The sequence below is a fragment of the Atractosteus spatula genome, chromosome 5 (genome assembly GCF_055471065.1).
Source record: "Atractosteus spatula isolate fAtrSpa1 chromosome 5, fAtrSpa1.hap1, whole genome shotgun sequence".
In the NCBI taxonomy this organism is placed as follows: domain Eukaryota; kingdom Metazoa; phylum Chordata; class Actinopteri; order Semionotiformes; family Lepisosteidae; genus Atractosteus; species Atractosteus spatula.
Window position 1 is genome coordinate 6,873,492 of NC_142710.1, and position 18,463 is coordinate 6,891,954.

At 43.6% G+C, this 18,463-nt stretch overlaps 1 protein-coding gene, 1 non-coding gene and 1 pseudogene across 2 annotated transcripts; 1 reads left to right on the top strand and 2 right to left on the bottom strand.

The window, feature by feature from the left end:
• The first annotated feature begins 2,059 nt into the window (after positions 1-2,059).
• Positions 2,060-2,358, top strand: LOC148833715 (signal recognition particle RNA). The gene has a single exon (XR_016091124.1).
• Positions 2,359-5,062: 2,704 nt separating this feature from the next.
• On the bottom strand, positions 5,063-11,263 carry LOC148833716 (zona pellucida sperm-binding protein 4-like). The gene is made up of 14 exons (XM_088917146.1): positions 10,891-11,263; positions 10,344-10,463; positions 9,470-9,588; positions 9,149-9,350; positions 8,692-8,810; positions 6,894-6,993; positions 6,699-6,821; positions 6,444-6,616; positions 6,216-6,313; positions 5,990-6,117; positions 5,643-5,823; positions 5,414-5,555; positions 5,259-5,334; positions 5,063-5,148 (listed from the first exon to the last, which is right to left on the bottom strand). Exons 1-14 carry the CDS (start codon positions 11,261-11,263, stop codon positions 5,063-5,065), a joined length of 2,040 nt encoding a protein of 679 aa, XP_088773272.1.
• A 4,515-nt stretch (positions 11,264-15,778) lies between these two features.
• On the bottom strand, positions 15,779-16,232 carry LOC148833717 (Ig heavy chain V region 914 pseudogene; annotated as a pseudogene).
• Between the last annotated feature and the right edge of the window lie 2,231 nt (positions 16,233-18,463).

Here is an 18,463-nt window from a genome sequence, read left to right on the forward strand (position 1 = left end):
TAATACCATTGTTAAAAACTACACAGATTCCCAGTGTTTCATGTAGAAATTTCCGGTACATGTATTGTCTCTTCTGCCCTCAGGAGGATACAGCAGGAAGAACAGTGAAACTAAAATTAAGCAAAAATCTCTTTCAAGCTCAATAACTCCCTTGACTGAATTCAGATTCGTTCTACTTCTTAGTGTGGAGACCCTGCCAGTGGAGAAATGTGTATAGTAACACCTCCATTAAAAACACACACATCCCGTGTTAATAAGACACTATGAACCACTGATTCCCTAACAGGTGTTTTATATCTGAGGGTCTTATTTTCTCAGGTTTCCTGTAAATCCCTTCCCTGATGGGATTATTTTTATTGTAGCTCAGTGGTTAAAGCAGGAATGCACGGTGCTTTCTGTTGAGTTTTATTATTCCTCTTTCTAACGTCCCCTTTCAGTTTGTGCACTCAAGGGTTTTTGTCAGGGCTCAGGCTTCACTTCTCTCACTGTGAGTCTCTAGCGCAGTAATACACAGCAGTGTCTTCAGTCTTCAGGCTGTTCATCTGTAGGTTCAGTGTGCTTTTGGGATTGTCTCTGGAGATGGTGAATCTTCCCTGGACAGACTGGGCATAGTTTATAGTGCTACCTGCCCAATAACTGATGCGTGCAACCCACTCCAAGCCCTTCCCAGGAGCCTGACGAATCCAGTGCATGTAATAGTTGCCAAAGGTAAATCCTGAGGTTTTACAAGACAGCGTATGCGATTCTCCCGGTTTCTTAACTGCTGGGTCAGACTCGGTCAATCGGATTTGTGATCGAACACCTACAAGGAGAAAATAAATTTGTGTCGTGTCAGACGCTAAGCTCTTTCGTACATTGAGACCAGTTGTTATCATTTGCTTGATCAGTTGTTATTATCGCATTAAAAGAAAAGGCTCACATGTTAAACAGGCCACTGCAGTTGTAAGAAGGAGTAAGATCTTCATTGCAACTTAGCTTGCTGTTCCTCAGTTAAAGGGAAAAAGCTAGAATTCATTCTGAGTTGATCAAGTTAAATATGTCTTGACACACCAGCAATTTCCATGTGTGTCAAAGGGGTGGGATAGTTTTGACTTGGTGCTACTATTTAGGGGTTGAAAAAATAATTATTCTCGTTTGTGTTTAGTAAGCTAGTCCTGCAAGAACTCCGGGAACCACAAGCAGCTGGTTAAAGAAACCGCATAAGTATTTAATATATTACATGATTGAATTAGTGGATCTGCCTTGATATATCAAATATCTTAAGTTATACTACTGCTTTGAAAAATAATATTTCAGACATGCAGACATATGTACATTAATATTTCTTTTTTCTAAGTTTTTGATTATTTAAGAATAAAAAATGTCAAACGGAACATTCTTAGTCATTGAATTTCACATTGTGTTCCATGTACAGAGAGCTAATTGCTTTGTTTAAGTGTTTGGCTGTTTGGCTGGTTTATCAAAGGCCTTCTTTTAATTGCTTTTATTCATATTTGTATGGGTCATGGTTCCTTTGACTCTTTGAACTTTTGATTAACTTTATTACATGCCTCCCTCTGTCAGATATCAATGTGTTGAAAGGAAAGTGCTGTGTCCAAAAGTGGTTTAAATCTCAAAAGGAAGAAGACATATTAATGTCGTAATGCACAGTACTTGCAATCGTTTCACTGTGGAATTCTGTTTCTTCTCGTGAAAAATCTCCGTGCTCCGCCGACTTCTCTCTAGGACAGCCCGCCGTAACTTTAAGCGAGGGGCCTGAACCAAGTGCTGGAAGAGCGGGTGTCGTGACTTTTTTTGCATTTCAGCTCAAGTGATGTCAAAGCAAAGAAGAACGGATGTAATGCGTGCGTTCTAGAAAGTCTACGAGAGCAATACCGCCAGCTGGTGCTTTTTGGACGAGCTCGACAACAGGACAGGACGAAGCATTTTTCAGCAGTTTTTTCCGCATTTTTCGGGACAGCCACCTGCCAGCCTGAGATCCTAGCGTTTCAAACCCGAGCTGTCCCCTGGACTTGGCTCACAGCACACGAAGATGAGAAAAAGAGCGAGGCTGCTTCTCGCCGGGCGTGGTGGCGCACGCCTGTAATCCAAGCTGCCGGGAGGCTGAGACCGAGGGACCGCTTGCGCTCGGGAGTTCTGCACAGCAGTGGGCTGTGTTGATCGGGGGTCCGCAGCCTCTTCGGCACCAATATGGTGATCCCGGGGGAGCTTGGGCTCACCGGGTTGTCTAAAGAGGGGTGTACCAACCCAGGTCGGAAACGGAGCAGGTGAAAGCCCCCGTGCTGATGCGTGCTGGGACAGCTCCTGTGAGCAGCAGCTGTCGTGCAGCCCGGGCAACAGAGTGGGACGCGGTCTTTTGCCACAACTTTGGAAGGAGGGAATCTTCATCTGTGTCCGGGGTGTTATAGTCAAGTTTGTTGCTTTTGTTTAGTCTCTTTGATTTTCTTTTGTTTGCGTGGGTCGTTAGTTTTTCCTTTGTAGTTTTTTTGAAAAAAATCTTTTCGAACTCCAAGCTAACTTTACCGCGGTCAGTGTCCTGGGATCTGTAATGACTAATAGTCATGACCTGGGTTAGAGTAACACTCAGGTTACACGTTTACTGCATTTCACGTACTGTATTCCCCAAACCAAAAGGAATGAGTGGGAAACAATCAAGACTACGGATAGAAGCACTTGCATTTGAATGAGTTTCAATGACGCAACATGCAGGACCCCCGGAGTTTCAGAAAAAAAAACTTCAGCTAGGATCATGAAACCACTTTTCTTAAACCTGACTTGGGCCAAAAATCCAACCCTGAGATTAACAATTCTGTAAGTAGTGTGTAAATGCTGAAAGTTTACTTATCAAATCCACAACAATACAGCGTGCAGCAGTAGTTGCTGGCAATGAAATGTCTTTTCTGCGAGCTCACCAGGGCTAAAAATCACAAAATTCAAGTTACAAAATAAGGTTACATAATAGATAATAGTGCAATAGAAATGGAATAAAATAAACTCAGAGCTCAATAGAAATAGAGCTGCGATGTGTCCAGGCTGTATACAATACATTATGTCCAAGTAGTGCAGTATGCCAAATACAATTAAATGTATGTAAACAACGGTCTTGTAATATGGGAAGTTACTAATCCTAACTTTAAAATGTGGCTCAAAACATGAAGGACCCAATGAGAAACCGATGACTTTGGCATTTTCAGTGGAGATCAGATTCATCGGTATTGCATACAGTAGGTGAGGAGGCTAATAAGGGGGAAAATACAAACGGCTGAGGAAGAATTGAGACCAGAAAGTGGTGCAACATGGTTACCAAATATATATACACACACAGTATAGTAGGAATATAAGGACAAGACACTCAAAACAATAGATTGTTTCACTGGTGTCTACGGATATTTTAGCATTGCATGATAAAATAATCTAGAAATGTGTAGATTAGCACCAGAGATCTGACAATACATACTTAGACACTTCTCTATATGAAAGCAATTGCTAAGTACAAAAATGTTCTTTTAACCGCAACAGGACTGAAGTCTTGCTTCTGGGCTCCTCCCATTAACTGTGGAGGACAAGGCACCTGTCATTCATATTAGATCCAGGCAACTAGATGTGCAAATGTTATAAAATTATCCTTCTTCCTCCTCAAATAGAGGACTATCTCCTACTACCCCCAACAGTAGCTAAAAAGTTGGTCACCATTTTCATCCTCTTTGAAGTTGAGGACTACAACTCTTGGCATACCAGGGTGCCTACATTCACAGTGAACAAAACTGGGTATGTGCAGAATGCAGCAGCCAGTATCAGGACCAGGGCTTGTGGAAGTGATCCAACCATTCTTTAGAAGGGGTTTTTATGGAACTTGTTCTGTGTATGCTATTTTATTGTCCTACTCTATTGCAAACCCCTCCCCAAGTTCTGTTGCCCCCTTTGCTTGGTTTTTACTACTGTGAAGTGACTTGAGAAGCCACTTTTAAAGGTTCCATCTGAAGTTCATTAGAACATAGTGTCCTGCACTTATTTGAAACTGCCATCATGAGGAGTACAGGTAGTGCTGGTCAAATTTCCAGAAAGTCCCACAACCCTCCCACTGGAGGGTTTCAAAAACAAAAATACCAATGCCACAAAACTGCTACTGTCACTATTTTGGGGTAGCAAAGCCCATAAATATATTCTTAAATATTAGGGCTTTGAGTATCTTTCACTCAACCGAGAGTGAATCTTTAACTAGACCAATTCCAAATGGCAACAATTTCTGAACAGGAAAGCTTTTCATGCTTAATAATAGTACAACTGCACCCATGTATACAGCAGCATGTTTTAAATGCCCTAGGTATAAAAACTGCTCCAGGTGCAGGAATGAGATCTGGATGGAGAGAGGCAGCACCATTTGAAAAGGTTACACTGCCTAAAACCCACTCAATGGAGTAGAGCTTCAAACATTCTCTAACACAACTGGTCTAAAACCTCAGCTGATGTGAAGCTTGAGAAAGTAATGCTACATACAGTATATAAAACTAAACTGCAAAACCTATTACCCAAGTGAATTATAACCCCCCCCCCCACAACAACATCCAAGTCAGGTTGACACTTCATGATGGAAGCAGACTGGCAGAGACCATGGCAGTAACCTCAGTTGACCAACAGAGACCCAGTCCTGCAGGAACTACAATTCAGTGGCAAAGGACACCATTAGACCCTTACAGGTTAGCAACATGACCATGGATAATTGACCCCATTTTACTTGCCCAAGAGCCCAACCATCCCCCTCTCTAGTTAGGGCACACAGGACACTGGATCACTTTCCAACATCTTTATTAGGGCTGACTTCCTCCAACAGAATTATCTCTTCAGACACAGGTTGCTGGGCCCTGAAGCAGCAGGCAAGAACCTGAAAAAAAAATGGTTGAAGCCCCATTAAGTGCAGGAAAAAGACAGGATTTTCTGGAGTACAATGGGAGAGAAATTACAGAAAGGAATGAGGCCTTGGAAGTCCTGAAAAAAAAAAATACCTCCATGCAAAGGGGTCCCATAGCAATTTAGTGACACTCATACCCCACCAACCTACCCCTCAGTCCCTAGGGCCCTCATCCTTTCCTGGGCAGGGGGTCCTGACACAGCGCCTGTCAGCATCTGGGTTCTCCAGCACAGGGATTTCTGCAAGAGAAGATCAGATAATGGGCTCCTGAAGTACAAATACTATTGCAAAGCATCAGATGTGCAGGGACAGAAGGAACACACGGAGAAGAGCTTAAATAGAGACTCACTGCGGCCATCAAAGCAGCCCTCCACACACTGCCGCTCAGACGGTAGGCACAGCTCTGTGGAGCACATGAAGTAGATCTGGAAGAGGGATTACATGCCAAGTTGTCATGGTTGTTTTACATGGATCTATAGAGTCTACAACTGCAAAAAGCCTCACCTCCTCATTGATGTAGGAGTAGGAGGTGCTGTCCAGGAACTGGAAGGTCTGGATGTGGAAGCGGCGGTGGTGCTTGGGCAGAGGCAGCTTGGAGTGGATGTGCAGGGTGGAAGTGTGGCCGTAGTCCAGAGGATTGGGGCAGCTGCAGGGAGAGGCACCAAGATCAGGACACTGCCTGCCACCCACTGACCAGCCCAGGGATAGAGCTGCACACGTAGGAGCCCCTTACCCATCATAGAGCAGCACCCAGACAGCCTGGCCAGAGCGGGGGTAGGCAACGCAGTAGTGCACCAGCAGCACCAGGCTGGGGTCTGGAGCATTCAGCAGTCGCACCTCCAGGTAGACTGGGTTCCCCAGCAGGAGCCGGAGGGGCCGGTGGTACTGAGGGTAGAACCTGGAGTAGCTCTCATCTGGAGAAAGATGGAGAAGGGATGGGTAGAGCTGTATGCTGTGGCCAGATCATAAAGCCATGGCATTGTGGAGTCTAGTATAGCCAGTCATTTCTCTTACCCCCCTCAAGCCACGTCGCATTGAATACTCCCCTCGTGAGGAGCCGTTTGATAATCAACCGCTCACCTGTAGCAATCCGGAGCTGCACCCCAAACACTCCCTGGGACAGGACAGCAGAAGGCAGGTAGGGGCTCTTCACCAGGTAGCCTGTGCTGGCCAGGTTCCCCTCAGCATAGCGGCACTCCACCAGCAGCCTGGAGAGCAGGAGGAGGGGAAGCAGTAGGCAAGCCATATTCCTCCATGTGGTAAGCTGGCCAGCACAATAGATCTCGATGATCAAAACCCTGCTCACCTGAAGGGGCTGTCCCTGGTAATGACTCCATAGCTCTGCATATTGCGTCTCGCCCGTGTCTCCACCTCAGCCAAGTAGATGGTGGTCTGTCCTACCACCTGAGCAGAGAGCAAGGTCAGTAGCCATCAACTGCCTCTTGAGCGGGTCCCTCCTACTTCTAATAAGGGAATTAGACACTCCTATATAGAGGATTAGGAGAACTGATTTTAAAGGGATCAGAGTACTCACAAAAGCATGGGTCCCACAGCCAGTGACAGGGAATTTGAAGATGGCAAATTCTGGGGTACAGATGACAGGGGTGCAGGATGCGTTGCCAGCAATCACCAGGCTGGCAGGATCCACAGGGGGTACAGAGATGGTCCGAGGGACAGCAAAGACAAAGTGCTTGTCGGCAGTGCACTCTGGGGAGAGAGGAACATGTCAGGATCTTCGTTTTTCTGGTCAGGAAGGTGCCTGGGACTGGATCAGTAAGGAGAGGCCTACCCTCCAGTGGATAGTAGCAAGAGGATGTTTCTGGGTCCACACAGCATCCCTTGGCCATGCAGTGGGCTGGAGAAATCCTCCCTGGACCACAGGCCACCTGATGGCTTCTGGGTAGTTGACATCCTGGAGAGACCAGATTGGATTTATCAACACAGTTGTGTAGCCAGTTACCAGCTCTCAAACCTATACACTCACCCTCCCTTGGTTTGTAGGGGCGATAGGGACAGGACACCACAATCTCCCCTCTTGGGCCATCATTGGGATGGTACACCACCTTCACAGTGTAGTGCTGGTCCTGAAAGAAAAAAAAAGGGATAAGACACATATGCAGTTGTGCTGGCGACGTCTGCAGATAGCCAACCCCACTTCCAGATCTGAAAGTACCCAGGAACTACCACCAGAAGGGCTATTTTGTAGAACAGTGGAAGTCATGTTTACAGCCCACACCCTGAAGGTGAATGAGCTGCAGTGTTAATTCCCCCCTCCCCATCCTATTTTAAGGACTAAATACTCACAAAAATATTCCACAATGAGCATCTTGGAGTGAATCCACACTCATCTGACAGGTCAGTCCATCCAAAACTCCTACTGAAATGCATCGGCACATCAAGTTCACCGTTCACACCTCATGTCATGAATTCTTATGGTTTCTTAATTAAATGGTACCTAGATAGGCATGTACACTGGAGACATTTCACGCTGTATTGCTGTGCATTAAGAACTAGAGCACCTTGGTCTTTTTACAAGATGAAAAGGCACAGAAGGAAGCAATGCTCGTGGTACTCCATGCTATCAGCAGGAAGAAAGCAATCTGGAGTCTGGCAGTACTTTATATAGGACAAGCCAAGCAGGAAAGGCTCCTGTAAGATACTGAAGTGCTTGTCGAGTCACAGCATGTAGAGACTTGTATTAAAACATTCATTTTATGCACTGTAGCTGGTCCACAAGTTAAACTAGAAGACTAAGCAAGAATAAACAGTTTTCCAGTTCAAGTATTACTCTTTTGTCTTGACCGGAGATCAGTGCAAGAAGCTCCGCTTAAAATGAATATTGGTCGAACATGCCACACGTGCTGCATTTCAGCTTGGTAATGGGACCATCAAAAAAGCAGTTTTTGTTCATCTTGAAGTGATTAACCAAGTTGATAAAATGCCCAGAGAAGTAGAGTGCACACAGCATGAAATAACCATTAGAAAAGAGGTCAACATACTTGTGTGGCTGGGTGTGAAGCTATGCGAGAAATAGGATCACGGCACCAACATTTTACAGAGCGTGCTGGCCTTTACCCATTTAAGAACATGAGCTTAAAGAGCTGCAACACCTGAAGCTCAGGCCTGACACCGTTAAGAGCACAAAGTCATTAACGCATAAACTATGGTAGTGTCAAAAGGGCTAGTTATTCATCAGAAAAACTAGCCCAGTGAGGTAAAGAATGCAGATGTTACCTGCCCACTTTTAATAGGTTTAAGCAACTCAAGCAGTCATTCTACTACACTTATTAGCAAACTCTGGACTGCCAGGAGCCTCAAATTTCTAATGGTATGGAATTTTGTCAAGTTCCATTCATGTGTCCCAAAATAGATTAGGAAGATATCTGCAGCAAAGGGTTCATACGTCTTGCATTTGATCTGCCCTTTCTGGGGATTACACAAAGGCTTGTGCTTTTTAACAGCTCTACAAGTTAAGCTGCTTGACTAGAATGACTAAAACTAGCCTTACCGTTTAGTCATCTAAGATGAGGGCACATTTAGCTCAAAAGTCACTTTCTAGTTACCCTCTAATTTAGTCTGACTCTTGGGGACTTGATAGGCCAAATTAACCCTGGTCATCTGAACCAACTTCTTCTAGACCAATACCCATTTGTTCAGACAAGGTCTTACTTTCAGGCATATGGTGGAATTGGAAATGGAAGGCATGTTCATTGCTCATAGTACAGCCCAGTATATATATATAAATAATACTCAGGATATGCAAAGCCCAAGCCCAGCCTCACCACAAGCCGGACATAGCAGCCAGTGTACAGGATGGTCAGGGTGTTCAGGTGCCGCCCTGCAGTCACAGAGTATCCACAGGATGGAGTGTCCAGCACAGACACCAGGCTGCCAGAAGAACCTGTACAGGGTACACAAGAATCCAAGTTTCTTTTTGTACCTGCAATATGAAATCCTGCCAATCAGTAATGGATACCATGTATGCATTATGGCATACTGGATAGAGGCAACTATTTTAAGGTGCATCTTGCATCATAGGGAAGCTCCAAACAGCAATCAGCACAGTGTAATGCTGCAACCCACAATGTCAAGGCACATTTAGGGGGTACTGGAACCGTTCAAAATGACATGTCAAGCCCCCTGTTCCATTAGTGGCCAACAAGCAGCAGCAGTCTTGCTAGGCAACAGCCTTCTGCCTTACCAGGGACCAGCAGTAAAACTCCTTCCCCAGTCACTCACTCTGAACCTTGATCTCCTCCAGGGGGCCAGCAGGCAGGGTCACAGTCATGCACACCTCACTGCAGGAGATGGTCAGGCCTCTGGGAGGTGGGGGTGGAGGGACAACTGGAACATGGCAGGACACAGTGCCAGTCACCCATTTCCTCTGCGGTTTGTCATAGTATCTCACTGTCAGGGAGTAGTGTTGCCGCTGGTTCTTCCTCTGTGGTGGGGAACAGGGTTGCAGGTTAAAAGCACTGATGTAGAGCCATTTGGAGCAACTAGGGCACTATTGCTCTCACACAAGCTCCCAGGGAGTCCAAACCCAGAACTTGCCCTTACCCAGGTCCTGATGTAACACCCTTTGTAGGAAGCCACCAGCACCAGCCAGCTCCTGGTGGTCCACACCTTGTGCCCACAGTGCTCTGGGAGTCTGGTGACCGAGAGAGGAGCCATTTTGCCTGGGAGAAGGTGGAGTGTTAGAGGCTTACAGGTAAGTGGCCTTTCACAGCAGCTCTGTACAGCACCAGAAATCTGGAAAACAGAGGTCTTCCCCTTTCTAGGGACATCTACTGCATAATGCCCCTAATTCTGGTCCTCCACACTTGCCTGCTCTTCTCTCAATTTAATTGACCAATAGGGTACTGAACTGGAATGCATGCAGGTTCTCTTTGGTTACAATAGAAACTGGAGGCTTGGCACAATAGTTCACACTCTGCATCTTCATTAAAAAAAAAAAAAAAACAACAACAACAACCCAAACAAGCATTAGTATTGTGCTCTGCGAGGTAAGAACATCCCCCCTGGTAAGGGTGGTTTCAAGCATCTCATGCACAGACATACCCATTTAGGGAGATACAATCCATTGAGCAAAAAAGCACATTCATTTGGAGACACTGTGGACTTCATAGAATTAGGAAAGTCACAGAAGTCTTTACCCCATACACTGTATGGAACAAGATTTCCCTATCCATTCCCATGAAATGGTGCAATGTTCAAAGACGAGCAGAGCATTCTGGGGGTGCATTTACCCACTGAGGTACAGGGACAATTGTTTAGAGGGGTTGTCCTGCTACATTGGGGGATACCACTGCAGCACAATCCTTTGGTTTACAGCTCAGATGGCACATGAACAGGTTTTGATCTCCTGAACAGAGGATGGCACAACCTGTCCGTGTATAGGGCTAGTGCAGGTACAGGCAGGGTAGAACCTCACCCTTCAGCAGGTAGACTCGGCTGAACCTCGTCACAGAGAACTTGAGCATCATGCTGCTCTTGCCACAGGACAGCAGGGGGCGGCTGTGGGATTGCTGCTGCTCGGGGTCACCCTGAGACTCTGGGAGGAAAGAGAGGAAATGTTACTGGGCACAAGACCTTCAAGTTGGTAGCTGCATCAGCAAAGGAACAAGTAAAGGTTTATTCCATGCTGAAGAGAGAAGAAAAACAGTTCCAGCTGTGGAGCCATCTTCAGGTGAAGGCTCCACAGCCAAAATGGTTCTCTTCAGTACAGAAAGTAGATTTACTTGTTCCCCATGAAGAGCTATAAGAATGCACTTCACTCTAGATGAAGGTTACTTCAGAAGGAATTTCTGCTATAACCTACTGAAAGGAAAGAAGAAGCAGCCCTATGCAAAGCACGCATGCAGATAGGAATGCTCATGACCATTCCTATGCACCCAAAATTCCTTTTAGAGGAAATACAGCAGAGCTACTTTACTACCATGCACTTGTATTCAGTCCACAGACATACAGAAACTCCCTACCAGGGTCAGATGAGGGAGGATCTGCTCCAGAGGGACCAGTTGTCACTGCTGCCACATCTCTCTGCACATCAGCACCAGAGTCCTTATCCAGGTCTTCCCCCTCAGCATCAGAGTCCATTTCCATCAAGTCCTGCTCTTCCCCATTTAGTACCCCTTTCACCTCTCCAGCAGAATAACCATCATATCCATCTGCTGGGGTCTCCCGGAACACAGGACTACCCACATTTGGCTCAAAACCATCATAACCTTCTTCTTCAACAAAAACAGCATCTTGACCCTTGAGCTGGGCTTGGGCCACTGCAACACAGAGCCATGCTAACAATACAGGCAAAAGGAAATCCATCACAACCACTCGTCTCCCCATTTTTTTCATACAAAAACACTTCAAGAGCAGGAATAACTATCGCTCCTGCCGCTGGGGTTTATATACACGCACAGTGAGGCGCGGGCTGTCCTGTGGGCCAATCAGGAGCAGGTAAGGAAGTCCAGAACATTTCCACGCGCTGAGGTTTCGGACGCGGTGTTGAGAGTGAAATCACGAGACACAGCTTGACTGCCCGGATACGCTGCGTGATCAGCTTGTTCTTGTATCATCAGTCTAAACTGAGACAATACAAATAGAACTTGTAAACAATCGTATTACATCGTGATGAAATGCCGTTGATCGAATTGCACAATGATTCTTCATAATATTAACATTATAGCTGTAATGCAGATCGCGGTAACTTTCACTGTGTTCGAAGATCCCGCTCTGTTGATGACCTGAGCAAATTGAAACGCCAGAAAACACCTCCGTATGACAATACATTCTCACGAGCTGATATTAGGCAGGAAGTTTGAAAGCGAAGGCAGATGACAACAAGTGTTGTTCAAGGTGAGAAGTGTGTTCATAACGGGAACATTTAATAAGTTAATTTCCGTTCAATTGTATTCCTACTACGGACAGAGTTTATTTAAAATTGATATATCAATTCCACAACAATACAGCGTGCAGCAGTAGTTGCTGGAAATGAAATGTCTTTTCTGCGAGCTCACCGGGGCTAAAAATCACAAAATCCAAGTTACAAAATAAGGTTACATAATAATAGATAATAGTGCAAACGAAATGGAATAAAATAAACTCATTATAAATAGAGCTGCGATGTGTCCAGGGTGTATGCAATACAGTATGTCCAAGTAGTGCAGTATGCCGAATACAATGAAATGTACGAAAACAGTGGTCTTGTGATACAGGAAGTTACTAATCCTAACTTTTAAAAAATACGTGGCTCGAAAAATCTTTTAAACGGCCCTTGATTTGCATACTGATTTAAAAAGGACACAATGAGAAACCGATGACTTCTTTAGATTTTTTTAAAAGGACACAGCTACGAAGACGTGCTAGTTAAAGCCTCATTTTAAGAACATGCAGTCGCTTGCTAATGCTCGCCTTTTAAGGCTACATCCGCAACTCTTCTGATTTAGGGTATGATATTGGTGACAAATGTAATTTTCCTGTTCACACAAACGCACAGAGGATACTGGAATTAAGTGCAAAATACACCAACTCGGCAGACGGGGTTACTGGAGGTCAAAGTCCCCGTGCACGGTCACGTGATCACCCGAAAAACAAGGCGCTATATCTCGGTAAAAAGACATGAGCTGGGAATTTACTTTCAACGACACAGACGCAGCACTAACGAATGAGACCGGTTTGGTTTCCCTAGACCAACGAGCCATTCGCACACGTGGGGCTGGCTGTTTGCCAGTACTCGTTGTAAAAAAATGGAGAGCGGGACAGATGTGAACACGGTTTTCCAAAGGATGAAAGTCGCCTTCATATATTCACATTTGCGACCCATTTCGCACTCTTCAGCGTAATGATATTTCCCCCAAAAGTGGTTTAAATCTCAAAAGGAAGAAGACATCTTAATGTCGTAATGTACAGTACTTGCAATCGTTTTACTGTGGAATTCTGTTTCTTCTCGTGAAAAATCTCCGTGCTCCGCCGACTTCTCTCTAGGACAGCCCGCCTTAACTTTAAGCGAGGGGCCTGAACCAAGTGCTGGAAGAGCGGGTGTCGTGACTTTTTTTGCATTTCAGCTCAAGTGATGTCAATGCAAAGAAGAACGGATGTAATGCGTAGTAACCCATGGCTTAAACAGTTTATGGATTTCCCTAAATGTATTACTTCTGTCGTTTTTGCATCATCTGTTTGCTGAACTTGATCAGTGTGTCTGCTGCACAGTATTACACAGCAGAGTCTTCTATCTTCAGGCTGCTCATCTGTAGACAAACTGTATTGTTGGGATAATCTCTGAGGATGGTGAATCTTCTTTCAACAGACTGGGCATAGCTTGTTCCTGTCACGCCCTCTGTAGCCAGAGGGCGCTCCTTCTCTGTCCTGTCCCTAGTTTCTGGTCTGCTGTCCTTCCGGTCCCTCTCTTTCCCTTTGGCTATATATTTCCGGGTCTTGCACTCTGCCAGGGCTCAGGATTGACGTTCGGATGTCCTGAGACCCGCCTAGCACCAGGTCGCCCCACGTCCGCTACCTGAGGGCATTGGTTTCTATACGGCAGTCCTGAACTCTTTGCACTACGACCCCGGGCCTTTTTCCCGTACCGCCGCTACGCATATGGGTCTTTTTCCGCTCTCCTGCTCTCCACAGTTAGTCCCTTTGGACGTCCGTGACAGTTCTATCACCACCATAATCAATGTAGGCCAATCATTCCAGACCTTTCTCAGGAGTCTGTTGGACCCAGATACAAGGATGAATGATATTACCATCCTCATCTGGAGGAAAGACCTGACAAGACAGTATGAAAGACTCTCCTGGCTTCTTAATCTGAGGATCTGACTGGGTCATTAACATGTCAGAATGGACACCTGGAAACAGAAAACAAAGTCAGAAAGTTACTGATTGTTGCTGGAGTGACACTCTATCTACTTTACTGCAGCTGCATTTCTCACACGTAATAAAATACTCACTTATCAAACACAGGACTATCATGAGGAAAAGGCTTAATGTCTGCATTGTCACCTGTTAGCAATGACACAGAAAGAGAACTTCAGCGTGAACTGTCTCTCTTCCCTTGTGTGGCTGTTATGTCAGAGGGTTAAATATCAAGAGGAACAGGTAGATTGGCATAAACCTCTAGGAGAGGAGATTTAAAGATGCAGTGACCCCTGATGCTAATTTGAACTGTCTGTCTGGGCTCTATTTATAAAGTTTGTTTTTGCATGTTGGAAATTTAAAATTCTTAAAGAGATCACAGGTCGGTACATTTGACATATTTGAGTGCCTTCTAATTCACTCCCTACTGTTGTCCCCTATAAGATAAATTGAGAGGCGTGTGCACAAGTTGTGATTTGATAAAGAGGAATATTTATTTGATATCTTTGAATATCTGTAAAATGAGTAAATTGATCTTTAAATCATTAGCATAACACTTTGGAAAATAAATTGCTTATGGAAGAATTTAGCATTTGAAGTAATTAATAACCAGTAATTGGAGTTTGCATGATCATGTAATGTGTTACAATCAAACTACAGTATACCTCCAAATTCTCTCATAGAGCTTCCCAGGGGATAATGGGTTAATGGATGAGATGTAGAGTATTTGTTAAAATGTATTTAACGTTAACTCATGATCACGTCACAAGATAGAGTTGATCTTGGATTTTTGAGGTCAGGCCCTAAATTGAAACAGCTTGTAAAGGAACCTTTTCAGATCCTAATGTGAACCATATATATTCCCATATGTATTCCCATATCGTTTTGTTGTATTTTCATTGAGAAACTCAAATAGTGAGTCATGTTCCAACTGTTAATCTTTTAAGGAATCAGTTCTGTAATAGCTGTTATAGCCTCTGTAGCAAACATTCAGAAAAAGTCCAATCTCAAGCGAGGAGTTACTATTGGTGTCACTAATGATTCTGAATCTCCACTTCCCATTTCATGGGTGTCACGGGAGCTGCTCCTGACTCCCGTGGAGCGTGTAGTTTAAGACCCTATGCAGGACGGTATCATCTGGAAGTGACTGGAGAAGGACATTCGGGAAGACACGGCGAGGAATGGATATCTCTAACGAGATCTCAGGTCTGTAAGTTTGACATTTGACATTTGATACTTGAGTGCCTATCTAATTCACTTCCTGTTGTTGTCCCCCAGAAGATAAATTGAGAGTTGTGTGCACAAGTTGTGATTTGATAAAGAGGAATATTTATTTGATATTTTTGAATATCTGTAACAATGAGTAAATTGATCTTTAAATAATTAGCGAAACACTTTGGAAAAGACATTGCTTATGGAAGAACTTAGCTTTTGAAGTAATTAATAACCAGAAACTGGAGTTTGCATGATCATGTAATGTGTTACAATCAAACTACAGTATACCTCCAAATCCTCTCATTGAGCTTCCCAGTGGATAATGGGTTAATGGATGAGATGTAGAGTATTTGTTTAAATGCATATACTGTAACGTTAACTCATGATCACGTCTCAAGATAGAGTTGATCTTGGATTTTTGAGGTCAGGCCCTAAATTAAAAACAGCTTGTAAAGGAACCTTTTCAGATCCTAATGTGAACATTAAAACTTGCAGAGAATTTCTGATTTTTGGGGGCATCTATAAACACGTATTTGCTGTGCTGAGCCGATTGATATTGCAGGAGAAATATAGATTGTTGTCTTTGTACCAGTAAATACGGCTCAGAATACTGGCTCTTGTAAAACTGTTGCATGTTATTGGTGAAATGTATATAAGGGCAAAATTGTAGTAATAATCTAGTTCTTGATATTGCAGGAGAAATATAGATTTATATGTGGTTCTTAGAGTATGTGACGTCTTGTAACTACTGCGTATTCGTAAACAGTGACAGTTATTGTACAGGCAGTGAAGGGAACTTCCTCACTGTGGTCCTCGGGCACAGTAATACACAGCCGTGTCGTCAGACTGCAGGCTGTTCATCTGCAGGTAGACTGAGCTGCCAGACTTGGAGATTGTGAACCGGCCCTTGATGGAGTCTGCATAGCTTGTGTCAGCATCATAGTAAATGAGTGCCAGCCACTCCAGTCCCTTTCCAGGGGGCTGACGAATCCAGCTTGTTGCATAGCTGCTATCCGTCAGGGAATATCCACTGACTGCACAGGACAGCCGCAGGCTCTGTCCTGGCTTTCCGATCTCCGAGCTGGACTGGGTCAAGACCACATTGCAAGAGGCATCTGTAAAACCAGGAAACACAAATCAACCTCTTACTAGACATCAGAGACACGATATATACAGCAGACTTAAACAAAGCCAACAGGAAACACTCACACTTCACAAACATCAAGACCAGTAATACTCCTGCTGAGAGACTCATGTTTGCCTCAGGACTGTGACTGTGAACCCTGGACAGACAGTGCGGGTTTTCTCAGGGAGCCCCTGATCATCTGTGTTTAATCAGTCTCTGCCTCTTGCTTTGCATGAGGGATTTGCATGAAGTTTGAGAAACAGGAAGCTCAACTCTTTTCTCTTCCATAAAATCATTCAGAGCTATAGAGACATGATCTACGATGTCTCACTTCGATGTATAAGTTTGGATATGTGTACATGAATGGGTGGGTGTATATGTATAAGATCTTTCTGCACAGAAACTTTATTACGGATTTTTTCTAACATCTGTTTTTTTAACAAGTTCTGTCAGTTGTTTTGCCAGTACCATATTCCTCATGTATACTACATATGTATTAGTATCGTCGGTCAATATCTGCACATTATCGGAATGGAAGACTATACTGGACCAGAGCACTGCAAGTCCAGATGAAACCTGGCTTTTCTGCTATTTGCAGAACCAATTTCCCTTTAGAAAGAACATCTTCCCCACAGTGACAAGCGATATGGTTTTCAGATTGCTTTTCCACATTTCGTCATTTAAAAGAATCCCAGTGTTTAATACCTGATAGAAAATCATAAAGAAATATTTTACACTGATTGCTTTACACAACACATCCTGTATGGTTTTTATACAAATTCTTCTGCACCTTAGAACATTGCATCTTAAAAAACATAGATTTGTCTAAATATTTTATTTTATTGATATCTCTATTAACAAATTAACAAGTAAAAATACAAAACATATTTCTAGATGTTGCTGGAGAATGTTGCTAACAGGGTCATCATGTGAAAATTGGGATAAGCCCATTTAGACCAGAATATTTGAATGCGTTTAGTCCTCTAATTCATGAAGACATTGTGCAAAATGAAAGCCTGTAAAGAGATTTTCTTTCAGAAATTTCCGTATATTCACATTTTGTTTTGTTGTATTTTCATTGAGAAACTGAAATACTGAGTCATGTTCCAACTGTTAATCTTTTAAGGAATCAGTTCTGTAATACCTGCTATAGACTCGGTTGCAAACATTCAGAAAATGTGCAATCTTGAGCAAGGAGTTACTATTGGTGTCACTAACAATTCTGAATCTCCACTTCCCATTTCATGGGTGTCACGGGAGCCGCTCCTGACTCCTGTGGAGTGTGTAGTTTAAGACCCTATGCAGGACGGTATCATCTGGAAGGGACTGGAGAAGGACATTAGGGAAGACATGGCGAGGAATGGACATCTCTAAAGAGATCTCAGGTCTGTAAGTTTGACATTTGACATTTGATACTTGAGTGCCTATCTAATTCACTTCCTGTTGTTGTCCCCCAGAAGATAAAGTGAGAGTTGTGTGCACAAGTTGTGATTTGATAAAGAGGAATATTTATTTGATATCTTTGAATGTCTGTAACAATGAGTAAATTGATCTTTAACTCATTAGCGAAACACTTTGTAAAATACTTTGCTTATGGAAGAACTTAGATTTTGAAGTAATTAATAACCAGAAACTGTAGTTTGCATGATCATGTAATGTGTTACAATCTAACAACAGCACGCCTCCAAATTCTCTCACAGAGCTTCCCAGTGGATAATGGGTTAATGGATGAGATGTAGATTATTTGTTTAAATGCTTTTAATGTTAACCCATGATCACGCCACAAGATAGAGTTGATCTTGGATTTTTGAGGTCAGGCCCTAAATTGAAACAGCTTGTAAAGGAACCTTGTTAGATCTTAATGTGTGCATTAAAACTTGCAGAGAATTTCTCATTTTTGGGGCATCTATAAACACCTCTTTGCTGTGCTGAGCCGATTGATATGCTTTGCTTATGAACTTGCTCAGTAGATCAAAATAATTCCAATATCTTGAGTTTGCCTGAGCACAAAGATTGAAATGGAAGAGAGCGATTCTTTACCACATTATCTCACAGCGCATCCTAGTGGACAATGTGTGTTAGTGTTTTCATTGAAGCACAGAAAAGCACTGTTGTCTTTGTACCAGTAAATACAGCTCAGAATACTGGCTCTTGTAAAACTGTTGCATGTTATTGGTGAAATGTATAATGTAAATAAGGGCAAAATTGTAGTAATAATCTAGTTTTTTATATTGCAGGAGAAATATAGATTTATATGTGGTTCTTAGAGTATGTGACGTCTTGTAACTACTGCGTATTCGTAAACAGTGACAGTTATTGTACAGGCAGTGAAGGGAACTTCCTCACTGTGGTCCTCGGGC

Excerpts from the sequence above, each read along its gene's own strand:
- LOC148833716 (XM_088917146.1), bottom strand. The coding sequence starts at position 11,263 with ATGAAAAAAATGGGGAGACGAGTGGTTGTGATGGATTTCCTTTTGCCT. Across the intron at positions 8,811-9,148 it reads GGAGGAGATCAAGGTTCAGA|GTTCTTCTGGCAGCCTGGTG; the intron begins GTGAGTGACTGG and ends TACCCTGTACAG. Across the intron at positions 6,617-6,698 it reads TTGCTACTATCCACTGGAGG|AGTGCACTGCCGACAAGCAC; the intron begins GTAGGCCTCTCC and ends CTCTCTCCCCAG.